Source organism: Somniosus microcephalus, chromosome 5 (assembly GCF_052327205.1).
Source record: "Somniosus microcephalus isolate GS21.2 chromosome 5, FLI_Smic_1.0, whole genome shotgun sequence".
Lineage (NCBI taxonomy): Eukaryota > Metazoa > Chordata > Chondrichthyes > Squaliformes > Somniosidae > Somniosus > Somniosus microcephalus.
Genome location: NC_140991.1, coordinates 82588191 through 82604150, shown reverse-complemented (window position 1 = coordinate 82604150; position 15960 = coordinate 82588191). Strand labels below are relative to the sequence as shown.

General features: G+C 43.5%; 1 protein-coding gene across 2 annotated transcripts in view; it reads right to left on the bottom strand.

The window, feature by feature from the left end:
* LOC147117159 (ATP-dependent translocase ABCB1-like) overlaps window positions 1–15960 on the bottom strand; it is a 101503-nt gene that overhangs the window by 34322 nt on the left and 51221 nt on the right. For both annotated transcript variants that reach the window (XM_085987906.1, XM_085987907.1), the window contains 7 exons: window positions 8489–8650; window positions 8154–8321; window positions 7138–7284; window positions 6426–6530; window positions 5314–5391; window positions 2385–2468; window positions 127–330 (listed from right to left, as the gene is read on the bottom strand). In XM_085987906.1, coding sequence (XP_085844032.1) covers window positions 127–330; window positions 2385–2468; window positions 5314–5391; window positions 6426–6530; window positions 7138–7284; window positions 8154–8321; window positions 8489–8650 — 948 coding nt within the window. The remainder of the gene's footprint in view (window positions 1–126; window positions 331–2384; window positions 2469–5313; window positions 5392–6425; window positions 6531–7137; window positions 7285–8153; window positions 8322–8488; window positions 8651–15960) is intronic.

Sequence of the window (15960 nt, the reverse complement as noted above, 5' to 3'; positions counted from 1 at the left end):
CTATTTCTCCCCCCCCCTCCTAAATTTCCATCCCCTCCATAAGATATGAAAATAAAGACTAGGATTATATCCAGTAATTCAAATTAAAATGCCATCAAATACCCTCTCCCCTCCAAAATCACCCACCTTTCCAGCATTCTCCAGTTCTTTCTTGTCTTTGTTGACATGTCCAGTGAGCATTCTCATCTGTATCAATCCTGATATTGCCAGGATTGGCACAATGCCCAAGATCAATAGTGTCAGCTGCCAGCCATAGATGAAGGAAATAATAATTGCACATCCCAGATTAGCTGAATTTTGTGCAATCATACCAAGCCTGATACCAGTAGCCTACAGTGAAGATATGAATGGAGGAAGTTGTTCATTAAACATCACCTTTAAAAAAAAAATCCCAAGTATTCTATTCAATACTTCTATTTAAATTAATTGCCCAACTTTTAACAAACTCTTTCTAGCATTCTGGCAACTAGCTTTATGGTTTACTAGGGATTTGATATGCATTATTTTCAGAGTGCTTTGGTTGAGCTGAAATAAATTAAAAATGCACCTTCTGAATACTACATTAAAGTTAACATCTATATGAAACTCCCATAAGGCACTCACCCTCATGGTACTGGATCAGGAACTGCATAAGAAGCAATATTAATATTCTGCACAATATAATAACCTTATAAGTAAATGTTGGCTACATTCATTATTAAAAAATTAATCCTCTGCCCTAACTATACCGCCAACAAGCCCAGAGTCGAATTGGAGAATTTGTTAGTGAGAAATGATTAATGAATGGGGATGTTTCAATTACTTCTTAAGACATTTAAAATAAAATAAGTGTTTAATTACTATTTAATAATTATCTAAAAGCTCACTGCACTTTCGGTTCAAATATTTACAGAGGCAACATCTGATCATCTAATTACACAGCATTTGATATTTCTAAGCTTTTTGTTTCTAATTACTAGCTGGATTATGTAGAATCCTTTGCCTCTTAAATTACTGAGATACTGTAATTGGATATCCATTTGATTGGAAAACAAAATAAAAGATGTTTTTATCCTTAAAATACTTGAAGGAGAAAAATTGCAGGGATATGGGGAAAGAGCAGGGGAGTGGGACTAACTAGATTGCTCTTAGAAAGAACCAGCGCAGACTCGATGGGCCGAATGGCCTCCTTCTGTGCTGTACTATTCTATGATTCAAACATTACCTTTAGAATAATTCAATTAGATTTCATCACAATTTTTGACTCCGATGGTAGATAGGGTTGGTCAAAGCCAGCAGTCAACTCCTGTAGATACCTTTTTTTATTTGTTCCTGGGATGTGGGCGTCACTGGCAAGGCCAGAATTTATTGCCCATCCGTAATTGCCCTTGAGAGGTGCTAGTGAGCCGCCTTCTTGAACCACTGCAGTCCGTGTGGTGAAGGTACTCCCACACAGTGCTGTTAGTGAGGGAGTTCCAGGATTTTGACCCAGCGACAATGAAGGAACGGCGATATATTTCCAAGTCAGGATGGTGTGTAACTTGGAGGGGAACATGCAGGTGATGGTGTTCCCATGCGCCTGCTGCCCTTGTCCTTCTAGGTGGTAGAGGTCGCAGGTTTGGGAGGTGCTGCTGAAGAAGCCTTGGCGAGTTGCTGCAGTGTATCTTGTAGATGGTACACACTGCAGCCATGGTGTGCTGGTGGTGCAGGGAGTGAATGTTTAAGAACATAAGAAATAGGAGCAGGAGTAAGCCATTCAGCCCCTCGAGCCTACTCCACCATTTAATAAGATCATGGCTGATCTTTTACCTCAACTCCACTTTCCTGCACTATCTCCATATCCCTTGATTCCCTTAATATCCAAAAATCTTTCGATCTCTATCTTGAATATACTCAACGACTGAGCCGCCACAGCCCTCTGGGGTAGAGAATTCCAAAGATTCACCACCCTCTGAGTGAAGAAATTTCCCCTCATCTCAGTCCTAAATGGCTGACCCCTTATTCTGAGACTGTGACCCCGGTTCTAGTCTCCCCAGCCAGGGGAAATATCCTCCCTGCATCTACCCTGTCAAACCCTGTAAGAATTTTGTATGGATGGTGGTGGATGGGGTGCCAATCAAGCAGGCTGCTTTGTCCTGGATGGTGTTGAGCTTCTTGAATGTTGTTGGAGCTGCACTCATCCAGGCAAGTGGAGAGTATTCGATCACACTCCTGACTTGTGCCGGGTGGTTTGATTAGATGGTGGAAAGGCTTTGGGGAGTCAGGAGGTGAATACCTAGCTTCTGACCTGCTCTTGTAGCCACAGTATTTATGTGGCTGGTCCAGTTAATTTTCTGGTCAATGGTGACCCCCAGGATGTTGATGGTGGGGCTTTGGCGATGGTAATGCCGTTGAATGATACTTACCCCCTTAACTTGAGATGCATCAGTAGCAAGTCTGGTAGTCAACGCTCCAGTATTGTTTTTAGAATCATCAAACCAGCTAACATCCTAAAAAAAATATATATATATCTATATATATATGAATGAACTTGTTATATTATTCACTTAGGATGAGAAAAGTCAATAAATTCTGAAGACCAACTGAAAGGTTTGTTGTACATTGTCACTTCAGTAAATTGTGGTGAGTACACATTATAATAACTATCTAATAAATTATTCCTGCAGAAAATTATCCCTTTATTAAATGGTAAATCAGGCCAGTTTGATGAACATGTCAAGTTTTTCCTGACAGTCTAGGGAATTTATATTACCCTGTTCTATGGCATTGTTACACATTAATTAGTCTGAGAGTTATTGGTCATATTCTCTCCAGTCCAGAAATTGGCCCAGAAATTCGGGTCGGGGGCTTCCCGCGGGTGCAAGCCTCCGACCTGCACTTACCTTGCGTGCCGGCCGTTGAGCTGTGGGCCCGCGTGGGATTCCGATCCTGGGCCTGCTCCAACTGCCGGCGCGCAGTGCTTACGTATCCCAGAGGTGCAGTTATTTCGAAGCGTCCCCTGGGATCACGTGGGCCATGGAGAGCCAATCGTAGCAGGGAATCTCTATTCATAGATTTGACAGGAAGGCCTGTTAAATTTATGAATAGAGTTCAGCCCCAAAACATAACTAAAACTTCAAATAATTTTTTTTTTTAAATCACATTTTTAAAATAACTATAAATTACATAAAATAACTATTTTAAACAATAATTTACATTTTTGAAAAAATTAATTACAGTTTCTAACAGGGCTAAAAATAAACTTACCTTTCTTTAAAGTATTTAAAAATAATAAACCCGTGGAAAAAATGTTTTAATTTTACTTAATTCACCACTTACCTTGTTAAAAGCAGGCCTTGTGACTGCTTTTTACAAGCGTAGCTCCTGGAGACTTACCCTCCTGGAGAAACCTGCAAAAAAAACTGAAGTTCCAGGTGCACGCGTTCGACCTGTGAACCCCTTCCTTTAAGGGAACAGAAGTTCCGGTTTCCCGTGCATGCGCAGTGCATGCACGAAACCGGCATTTTCGTTGGGCCGACGCGTGAGTACCCAGCGCGTACTCACCCATGGAGACCCGAAGTTCTGGCCCGTTGTCTACTGGCTCCCTTGACCCCATTCCTACTAAGCTGCTGACCACCCAACTTGCTTTCCTGGTCCCCATAATAGCTGACACTGTGAATGATTCTCTCTCCTCAGGTACCATCCCTTTCAAGACAACCGTCATTATCCCCCTCCTCAAAAAACTCACCCTCGCCTCTTCTGTTCTTGCAAACTACCCTCGCATCTCCAACCTCCCTTTACTCTCCAAAGGCCTTGACCATGTTGTTGTCTCCCAAATCAATGCCCATTTTTCCTACAACTCCATGTTTGAATCTCTCCAATAAGGATTCCACCCCCGCCACAACACTGAAACAGCTCTAATCAAATCACAAATGGCATCCTCTGTGACTGTGGTGCATTTTCCCTACTCGTCTTCCTCGATCTTGCTGCAGCTGATGGTCACTCCATCCTCCTCCAACTCTCCTCCTCCATTGCCCAGCTGAGTGGAACTGCCTTTGCTTGGTTGCACTCTTACCTATCCAATCATAGCCAGAGCATCTCCAGCAATGACTTCTCTTCCCACCCTGGTAACTCTGGAATCCCTCATGGATCTCTCTTTGGCCCCATCATATTCCTCATTTACATGCTGCCCCTCAGCAACATCATCCAAAGACATGTTGTCAGCTTTCACCTGTATATAGATAACACCCAGGTCTACCTCACCAACACCTCGCTGGATCCCCCCACTGTCTTTGTGCTGTCAGACTGCTTGTTTGACACCCAGTCTTGGACAAGCTGCAATTTCCTCCAGTTAAGTATTAGGAAGATTGAAGGCATCATCTTTGGACCCCGTCACAAACATCGTATGGTTACCACCAAATCAAAATCCAACTCCCCTCCCCAGCCACTGTCTCAGGTTGAACCAGACTGTTCACAACCTCTGCATCCTATTGAACCTTAAACTGAGCTTCTGACCTCATATTCTATTCACCTTCATAACAGCTCCCACCTCCACCCCACCTCAGCTCATCTGCTGCCGAAACTCTCATTCGTGCTGTTGTCCCCTCCAGATTCAACTATTTCATTACTCTCCTAGCTAACCTCTTATCATCCAACACTCCGCTGCTTGTATCCTATCCCACACCAAGTCCCACTCAATTTAAAATACTCCGACTCGTGTTTAAATTCCTTCACGGTTTCGACCTTCTCTATCTTTGTAAACTCCGTAAGCCCGACAAACCCTCCAGAACTCTCTACTCCTCCGACTCTGGTAAACACTATGTGCAGACAGCACAGTTTGACATTTGTATAAGGTAAAAAGAATATGGCCCCCCAACCTCATTATTTTTGAGTATAAGCTTCAGTGGCGAGAAAACAAGCGTTAATTCAGGATATTCACAGTTGTCATTGATGTTAATGGGGGCGGAGATATGATAATTAACTTCTCACTGTTTGGGTGAGGACAATGGCAAATGGCACAGGAAATTTTGGTATGGAGTAAAAACTAGCATAACTCATATATCCCATAATTTCCATGGAACTTTTGCACTAGAATAATGGTGTACGCCGTAGATGCACCATTACTATGGCACACGTTGTCAGGAAATTCTGGGCCATTAAATCACGTTGCTGTTACACATTTTATTACTGATTTGACTGAATCCAGTGATGACAAAGTAAAGGTTAACTTTTTTTCTCTGTACAGGGATTATTTGAGTATTAAGTAATTACAACTATTTAAATTTGTAAATTATTTATTTATACATTGCAAAATAATAGAGAAACAAAACCAAATTGTTAATATATGGTTCTTACCTGTTGCATCATTGCCTTAAAAGCCATGTATCGTAGTCTCATTGTCAGTACTTCTCCAGATTTGCCAAATGTGAAACCCTGTCAAAATTCGTAATGTGGGGATAATGGAACTACATTACAAATGAATAGCTATTACCACCTAAATCAATTTTGCAACAGAGTAAAAATAATGTAGAATTTTTATTGAATAAATGTTCCATACAAAAAAGTGCGCTGAGCATCCAAGTTTTGGAAACTAGGACAGAGCAGTGTAGACATTTATTTTGGTAAATCAGGAAGAACGGTTAATGCGCCTTGTACTGTATTCCTATATTACAGGGTATGGTAGCTTCGTGGTTAGGTTATTGGACTAGTAATCCAGAGGCCTGGACTAATAATCTAGAATGACAGTTGGGGAATTTAACTTCAATTAATTAAATAAAAATCTGCTATCAAGATCGGGCCAAGGGGCTGCCAGCAAGATTGTTTGCGCAAAGGGAGGTGGGGTGGGGGGATCGTGACCATGAAACTACCGGATTGTCGGGCCTTTTGGACTTCGTTGCCCGTCGAGCAGGTCGGAGTCGGCACTGGGCAGGCTCCAACCAGTTCTGACCTAAAATGGCAATCGGGACCCTACTTACGTCATAAAGACACCGATTTCCATATTAAAAAGGAGCCCATCACCTGAAACAGGTGGGAGCTTTGGACAACCGGTGGTAGGACCCTTTCCAAATGGAGTCGGCCGCATCTAAGAACATAAGAAATAGGAGCAGGAGTCGGCCATTCAGCCCCTCGAGCCTGCCCCGCCATTCAATAAGATCATGGCTGATCAGGTCTTGGCCTCTACGCCACTTACCCGCCCATGCTTCTCTGGTGTTGGGAAGGCTACCGGCCCTATTTTGAGGGCATTACTGTCCCATTAACGCCAGGAGAAAACAATGAAAGTCCACCCCATCATCTTTCATTACTGTGTGCATGTGTGGTTTTCCTTGATAATAATCTGCCCAGTGCATGAGCCAAGCAAGTTTTGCTCCTGCAGTTTATAAAGCTATATGAACCCCTCGGTTGGATTACTGCCTTGTAACCCGCTCCATCCAGTATCCTATTTATTCACAGATTTCATTAAAACTTACCTGGAGAAAAAATGTGATGAAGGAGATACCTCCAATTGCGAGGAATAACAGGGAATAAAGTGTGCTCTCACGACGCATAACCTCCTTGTCTGTGTTACTAAAAACCTGTGTTGGGTAAAAGAAATATAATTTAATGGTGATTATTACATAACAACAAATTTAGTAAACTTAATATTAAAGACAAAAAACAAGTCATGCACAATTGATCCGAAAGGCTTCACCCCCTCCAACACCAGGGCAATGTGGCTGCAGTGTGTACCATCTACAAGATGCACTGCAACAACTCGCCAAGGTTTCTTTGACAGCACCTCCCAAACCCGCGACCTCTACCACTTCGAAGGACAAGTGCAGCAGGCGCAAGCGAACACCACCACCTCCAAGTTCCCCTCCAAGTCACACACCATCCTGACTTGGAAATATATCGCCGTTCCTTCATCGTTGCTGGGTCAAAATCCTGGAACTCCCTCACTAACAGCACTGAGAGAGTACCTTCACCACATGGACTGCAGCGGTTCAAGAAGGCAGATCACCAGCACCTTCTCAAGGGCAATTAGTAATGGGCAATAAATGCTGGCCTTGCCAGCAACGCCCACATCCCGTGAATAAATAAAAAAATTGATGTCAAAATAAACAACCCTTACTTTCTTCAGGAAATTGGTTTTAGACAGTGGGGTAGACTTTACCAAAATATATTTGAAAATTTTAAACTTACTCCAATAATTTCTGAAAATATCAAGGCAAAGGCAGGCTGCAAGGCGCCATTTAAAAGAGCACAGAAAGTTCCCACGAGCAGATAAGGCCATTCAGTCTTGTTCATCGTAAGAATATTCAAAAAGGATATGTTGGGAAGATTTTCATTCTGAAAAATAGAATATTTCACACTTTGTGGTAATATGGAATATGCTTGTCCAATCTGTAATCTGCAAGTGATGGAACTTCACTTTTTACCTGTTCATTGCTAAACCTAAAAAGCTAAATGAAGGAATTTATTTTAAACCACAGCAAGAGCAAACGATGCACACTAATTCTGATTTCATACTGTAGAGTGACAGTGGGATTCAATTGCAATAACTCACAGATGAATTATTGCAATAACTAACAGTTGAACTATTTGGGGAAATTTTGGAATTAATAAGATAATTCAAAAACAGCAGCCCAATGTTTATATTTCTCACACCGCCCATCATTTAATGGCATCCAAGTCTGGTAAGTCAATCCAACACCATCAGCAGTTTTGTGCTCTGCAATTGTGCAGGAACTGGGTTAAAACTCTCTACAGTAATTCCATTTTCTTATGATTCTTACAGTCAACAGGGAGCACATTTTCATCTTATTGGCTTGAGTTGAATTTTAAACCTGGTCCCCATTGTGAAAAGTAGCGTTCTAACTCAAGGTGCCACTAAATCTCTAAGTTGCACGATTAATAGAAACCTTACATTAATATAAACATGTGAAACTCATATTATATAATTAGCCTAAATATCGCTGAATTGAATCAGCAAAGAAACATATTAAACTCATCTCTCTTACCTCTTTATCTTATTAACTTTTAAAATAGGGTAGAAACACAATACCTGATAAAAGATGAGATGTATCTCCCACAAGTGGGCTAACTAGAAAACTCGTAAGTAATAAAGTTTCATAATCTTCCATTAATGCAATCTTTAAAATCAAAATTTAATTAAAATGCAATTATATTTCTCTTGACTAAATTAAAGTGACCCATACCTCTGGAACGTCAGTCATGTCCATTTTTTCTGTAGCAGTTTCTACCTTTTTCATACTAACTCGTGTTGACCGTCTTCGCAGTAGCTTTGTGGTGCTAACTGTCTCAAGTCCAGCTTCATTTCGGTCATGAATCAATTCGTGTGCCTCATCATCTCCATTCTTAAATGTCTAAAAGGAAACAAATTAAATTATATTTTATCTTTTCAGTTTTTCTTTTAACCAAATTAAACGTAAGTGTCTGATATATTGACTCTTAACTTCATAATTTTATAAACTTTAATAAATGGTTAAAGTCATGTATGAGTTGAAAGAGATAATTGGCTCCCAAGAGGTACCTGCATGGTGACTAAAGTATAATAGATTCCCTTTGTCTTCATCAGTTCTTCATGTGTTCCTAGCTCTACAATTACACCATCTTCCAATCCTGCAATGATGTCAGCATTTTGAACTGTTGACAGACGGTGAGCAATTATTATAGTAGTGCGGCCTTTCCGTACCTTTGAGAAAATACAGAAAATATGTTAAGGTTGTGGGACACATCTATATTCATGTTTCCACCCCAGTGTCTGTCACTTCCTTACTAGAAAAAATTCCTTTAGCACATTAGATTCTAAAAATCTTTGCATCAGCTTACCACAGTTAGTAGCCCTCTGGGACCCTATCTGCCTGTTCTAGTAGTTTAGGTTAGCTTTAAAGATCCCACAGCACTATTCAAAGAAGAGCAGGGAGTTCTTCTGGTGTCCTGACAACATTCAGTGGAGGAAAAATTTGTCCCATTAGCGCTGCCCATTAGCGCCAGTAGATGGCGCTAATGTGGCATTGAGACCAGTACCGACAGGACGAGGCGAATCCAGCGCCGCGCGCCAAATCGGGACCCCCCTGTAGCGCTGCCAGTAACAGCTATCGCCAGGGAGATCTTGCGGTCAGTGGGGGTGCAACACCAGCTGAACGTCCAATTTCCCAAATTGCTTTTGGCCACTTACCTTATCGCCTGGAGTAAACACCGACAGGGAGAGCTGGTGTGCAGCACCGGGAAGCTGGCTGCAGAGACGTTATTTAAAGGGATCATCAGTAATCACTTGAAACTGTCAGGTTAGTGCAGTTTCAGTGGCTTTTTGTTAGTTTCAGCTACTGCAACAGTTTCATTGAGTAATTTCAAGGTTCTTTTGCATCAAGAGTCTTGTGGCAAGTACAAAGTAGCTACATTTATTCTTCAGAGATTCAAATTGCAACACTTGGTAAGATTAATGGGGGCTGTACTAGCATGCCACCTCACCCTCCAGGATCTATGGCAGAGGGAGCGTAGACAGCGAGAAAGACGGGAACATGTGCGCAGAGGGAGGAAGACGAGGATGAGGAGGAAGAAGACGAGGAACAGGAGGGAGGAGGCAGCCGGACAATCGGGCTTCCGGACAGGCGGTCCGTGATGTGGTGTGCCACCTCTCTCCACATAGTGCGGCAGACTTATGGTGAGGGCCTCCTGCCAGTTGGTGGGTACAGGACTGCTTGCCTTCTCTCCAGCGCTAAAGCCAATGTCTCCAAAGCTTCCTGAGAAAACCTGCGGGATCTCTCCCGGGGTCGGCGATCTGCCATAAGGATTTGTAAATAAGTGCTCCTTCTCCTTGTCCTTCGTCTTATGGTTGTTGAGGCAGCTGCACAGCCAACAATGCTGAGAATGAAGTTCTGCAGCATCAATGAACCTCTCCTTTAAGCAGTGAAAAAAGCCTGTGTTGTTGTGATTAGATTGCACCCGATATTGGTCCAGCTTTTAAGTGTAATGCCAATGAGCTTGGGTTTTTAGACTTGATTTAAGACTCCAGTCATTTCATTGAGCAGTGAGGACGAATTTTGTGTGCAGTCTAGAGCATTTTCGCCTGGCGCTAATTCACCATCTTTTGTCCTAACACTGCCCATTCCTTGGCTATGACAAATTCTAGCCCAGAGAATCATAAAATCATACAGCACAAAAGGAGGCCATTTGGCCCACCATACCTGTGTCAACTCTGTAAAAGAGCTATCTAATTAGTCTCACGCTCCCACTCTTCTCCCATAGCCCTGCTTTCCCTTTAAGTCAGGTTGAGAATACATCTGAGAATCAGGCTAAATACAGAAAGTTCAGAGAAGAAGTGAAAAAGAAAATAGGAGTGGCAAAGAGGTGAATTAATTAAGGAAATCCAGCACAGATTTGTTAAAGGCAAATTGTGTTTAACCAACTTGATCAAATTTTTGATGAGATAACAGAGAGGGTTGATGAGGGTGATGCGGTTGACGTAGTAGACATGGAGTTCCAAAAGGCGTTCAGCAAAGTGCCACATAATCGGCTCGCCAGCAAAGTTGAAGCTCATGGAATAAAAGGGACAGTGGCAGCGTGGATACGGAATTGGCTAATGACAGGAAAGAGTTGGTGAACGGTTATTTTTGGGACTGGAGGAAGATATACAGTGGTGTTCCCCAGGGGTCGGTTCTACGACCACTGCTTTTCTTGATATATATTAATGACTTGGATGTCTGTGTACAGAGCACAATTTCAAAATTTACAGATGACACAAAACTTGGAAGTATAGTGAACAGTGAGGAGGATAGTGATAGACTCCAAGAGGACATAGACATGCTGGTGGAATGGGCGGACACGTGGCAGATGAAATTTAACTCAGAAAAGAGCAAAGTGATATATTTGGTAGAAAGAATGAAGAGAGGCAATATAAACTAAAGGGTACAATCCCAAAGAGGGTGCATGAACAGAGAGACCTAGGGGTATATGTGCACAAATCGTTGAAGGTGGCAGGGCAGGTTGAGAAAGCAGTTAAAAAAGCTTACGATATCCTGGGCTTCATGAATAGATGTATAGAGTACAAAAGCATGGAAATAATGATGAATCTTTATAAAACACTGGTTTGGCCTCAACTGGAGTATTGTGTCCACCGCACTTTAGGAAGGATGTGAAGGCCATAGAGAGGGTGCAGAAAAGATTTACGAGAATGATTCCAGGGATGAGGGACTTCAGTTACGTGGATAGACTGGAGAAGCTGGGGTTGTTCTCCTTAGAGCAGAGAAGATTAAGAGATTTGATAGAGGTGTTCAAAATCATGAGGGGTCTGGACAGAGTAGATAGGCGGAAGGGTCGAGAACCAGAGGACACAGATTGAAGGTGATTGGCAGAAGAACCAAAGGCGACATGAGGAAAAACGTTTTTACTCAGCGAATGGTTAGGATCGGGAATGCAATGCCTGAAAGGGTGGTGGAGGCAGTCTCAATCACAGCTTTCAAAAGGGAGTTGGATAAGTACCTGAAGGAAAAGAAATTGCAGGGTTACGGGGAAAAGGCAGGGAAGTGGGACTAGCTGAAGTGCACTTGCAGTGAGCCGGCACGGGCTTGACGGGCTGAATAGCCTTCTTCTGTGTTGTAACAATTCTATGATTCTATATATTGCTCCCTCAAGCTACCATTACCAAAATATAATTAACGGGTCAATCATCTCATTGCTATTTGTGGGATCTTGCTGTGTGCAAAATGTGTGTCATATGTGCCTACATAACAACAGTCACTGTACTACAAAGTAAATCATTGTAATGTGAAGTGCTTAGAGATGTCCATGAAAGACATGATAAGTTGTTACATAAATGCCAGTCTTTCTTGGGATAATTTCCTCTTGTAGTTATGTGGCTTGTTCAATGATAAAGCAAAGGTCTCAAAAACATCCCTAGTTATTAATTTAAATATAAACCTTTCCATAATGCACTTGAGATGTCACTTCCTGAAACATGTCAACGAGGTTGGCCAGGCTAAATCTCCCGCTTCTAAAGCCTTATTGGCTTCTATTTAAAAAGAAGGTTTCATACAGGTAGTCTTCAAGTGTACACCTTATAATCAATTCCTATATTTTGCTCAATATGAATAGGGATAAAAATTATTTGGGTCTGGTCTGCTGAACCAGTGGGCGTTGGCCTGGGTTTACATGATAAATCTTGCCACCGAATTTTCACAGGGCCGATTTTAACCACCCCCACCCCGCCCCCCCCCGGCGGAAATGGAGCAGGTGGTGCAGGGTTTGGGGGGTGCTGCGCTGCATTAACGCCCTCCACCATTTTTGCTTACCTGTTTCCAGGCACGGGAAGGCCGCCCAGCCAGAGAAGCGGGGGCTCAGTTTAAATGGCAACGTCACACCCTGATGACACCATTGCGATACGTTCGCTATTTTAAGTGTAGGCCCGACTACAGCCACACGATCTCCATTCAGCAAGGGTTCAGGCCCAGTCCAGCGCTTTAAATTTTTTTTAAAGGTTCCTTTTGTGCCAGGAGGATAATTCTGGGCTTCGCCCATTTTCTGATTGTGAATTTTCCCCCTTCTCCTATCCCCATATACCTTGCCAGGGACCATAACCGTAGGTCCCCGGAGGCAGCCTGACGTGGCATCAATTTTGACCCCTGCCTGCCATCGGTGACATCATTCCCGCCAGCTTCAGGCAGGAGTTAGAGTCAGGGCATGGAATTGAGGCCCAGGAGTAAAAATGTCTGCCCCTTTCTGCTCCGGCGTCCCCAATTCCCACCACAAGTTAAAATTGGACCGCATGATTTCAGCTGAGCCACAAGTGGAGCCATTGGTAAAGTCCAGAAAATTCTTCAGTATGATAAAGCAGAGGGCGAGTCAATGGAGCCTTTCAGCCAGTTATGTAGCTGGGCAAACGGTGTAAGAGGGCGGGAAAATTTAAATAGCAATGTCGAAAAAATTTTTAAATTGTGGGGAGTTTGAATGCAGGATATTAAGAAAAAAATCAAATAAGAACATAAGAAATAGGAGCAGGAATAGGCCACTTGGCCCCTCGAGCCTGCTCCGCCATTCAGTAAGATCATGGCTGATCTTGGGCTCAAAGCCACTTCCCTGCCCACTCCCCATAACCCTTCACTCCCTTATCTTGCAAAAATCTGTCTATCTCCACCTTAAATGTATTTAATGACCCAGCCTCCACGGCTCTCTGGGACAGAGAATTCCAGAGATTTACAACCATCTGAGAGAAGAAATTCCTCCTCATCTCAGTTCTAAAAGGGTGACCCTTTATTCTAAAACTGTGCCCCCACGTTCTAGATTTCCCCACGAGGGGAAACATCTTCTCTGCATCTACCTTGTCGAGCCCCCTCAGTATCTTATATGTTTCAATAAGATCACCTCTCATTCTTCTAAATTCCATTGAGTATAGGCCCAGCCTGCTCAACCTTTCCTCATAAGTCAACCCTCTCATCTCTGGAATTAACCTAGTGAATCGTCTCTGAACTGCCTCCAATGCAAGTATATCCTTCCTTAAATAAGGAGACCAAAAATAAGCAGTGTGCTTGAAGACAAAATGGTCTGCAGTTCCCAAAAGACCTGGGGCTGGATTTTCATTGAGGATACGGGTAGGAGGCGGGACTATAATTTTCAGGGGTGTAGTCCCACCTCCATCGACGTGATTTTGACTTGATTGATCTTGTTGAGCCTGCCCAGTAGGCTCAGCAAGCCAATTAAGGGCCAACCGGCAACAGGTGATGTCACAGATTGATATTTCATCTGTCAAGACCTTTTGACAGATGAAATATCAACATTTCACAACTGTTTGAAGCTGTCAAACACTGACAATCTGTACTCCAGGTTAATTCCTTCCTCTCAGGATGATTTAGAGATCTCCCCGGAACAGAAAGCTGAATGCTGCAACTTTTGACAGTTCACGGCCATTCTGCTTTCTGTGCCGGTAAGATGAGGGACTCCCGAGACCTGAAGGAAGGAAGGCTAAAAAGGTAAGTACATGTAAGTAATACTTCTTTAAACTCTTTACACACACCAAACACACTTACCTCTGCACTCATGCACCCATCACTCACCTGAACACCGGACATCTCGACCCCTCCATGCCCTTCATCCCGACGGCCTGCCTTGCTAACTTGGTGTGGTTTGGAGCCGTCGGGAATCCCACATTTCAGCAATGAAAATAGGGGTTATGCTAAAAACTGTCTGTTAACTACCCGTTAATAGGCAGTTAATTGGCACTAATCCCCTTCCCGCCTCGGGGAGGCGGGTCCCTGTGTGGGTCGGGTACCCGCCTCCTTTGAAACTGGCATGGAGGCGGGTTGGGGGCAGGATGGGTTCGTGCCCCCCAATTTCAGGATTTTAACCCCCCGCACACCTCCAATCCCACCTCCACGGCCCAATGAAAATCCTGCCCCAGGGCTCTGAAAGACACTTAACATATTTGTCTGAAATAAATGGGGTAATGCCTCCTCTAAGTTAGCGGAGAGACAAATTTAGATTAACTTGGCAAGAATTCGTCAGCTACTATCCCAATGTCGAACTTCATGGCCTTTACGTTTGAATTTAGTGTAACCCAGCTCCAGAACAGGAATGTGTTCAAAGAACACCAAATTTCAACTTTCATGCTGAATGCCACACTACATCTATTAAAAGTGGAAACAAAGGGGGTGATTTTGTCAATGGGAAGCTTTTGGAGGCGGGACTCCCACTTGTCGGGTTTCAGTCCCGCCTCCAACAACTTCTGGCCAACCAACGCTATTTTCCCTTGGTTGACCTTGTTAAGACCGGTCAGCAGGCTTAGCAGGCCAAGTAAGGGAAAGCCGGTTGCAGAGAACGTCAACGTATGACGTTTCATCTGTCAAAAATTTTTGACAGATGAATTGTCATCGTTTGACAGCTCTGTGAAGCTGTCAAACAATTACATTCTCTGTAGTTTGAGGAGGTCTTGAATTCAAGACATCATCAAACTTCTTTCTTTTGCAGAAAGGAGATGGTTGCTGCATTGGAGAATGTAACGGCCATCTGTCATCTCCAACGCGGAGTTCCGAGACTCTCCGCATACACACCAACTGAAGCCTGCAGGAAGAAGCAAAGGTAAGTACACTTTTACTAACACTTTGCACTTACCTCAGATACTCACCTCTCCACTCTTGCACCCATCACTTACCTTCACAACACACTTTTGCAGCCCCCCCCCCCGATCCCCGCAGACCCAGTACTCGCCTCGCTGACCTAGCGGGTTTCGGAGCCTTCGAGAAGCCGCACTTGTCAGGGCAAAAAGGGGATAATCCTATTCTCTGCCTGTTAACAGGCAGTTAATAGGCGTTAATCCCTTCCCGCCTCCAAGGAGACGGGACCCGGCGCAGAACGGCTACCCGCCTCCTGGGAAGATGGCATGGAGGTGGGTTGGGCACCCGCCCCCAAATTCTGCCATTTTCTCGGCAGTCCTGCCTCCATACCCGCCTCCCCAGGGCTGGCAAGATCGCGCCCATAGTTTCCAGTACATTGACATTTCAAGCATTGAGTCAGTTAATTACAGTATTGCAGCCGTCTACATTTTAGATGCATTTACGCTGCAGTTTGGGTTATAAACATACAAAAAGATGGAGCGAAAAAGACCAGCTGCTCCATACAGCCTTTCCATTTAGTCATTTTGCAACTAAGTGTCATGACCTTCAACGCTCCTCACCCACCAGCAGCCATGTAATTTCCTGGGAGGCAAAAGAAAACCCTAGGTTAATTCAAGGGAAAAAATAAATTCTGGGAATTTCCTCTCTAACCTCCAAAGGTGATCAAAAATGGGATCCAGGAGATAACAGTGACCACGAGATACATTAGCCAACATCCTACATACTTTTTGTACACAGCAATATCAACTTCCTCCAGGAACTCGTCTAGGCTCCCTTTTGAATGTTTGCAGTGAATCTGAACTCACCCCACGAACTGGCAACTTATTCCAAAGGTCTATGACCCTCTGTGAATGGGCCTGGGATGATAAGTTGATCCTTCTTGTATTAAGGGGAAGCT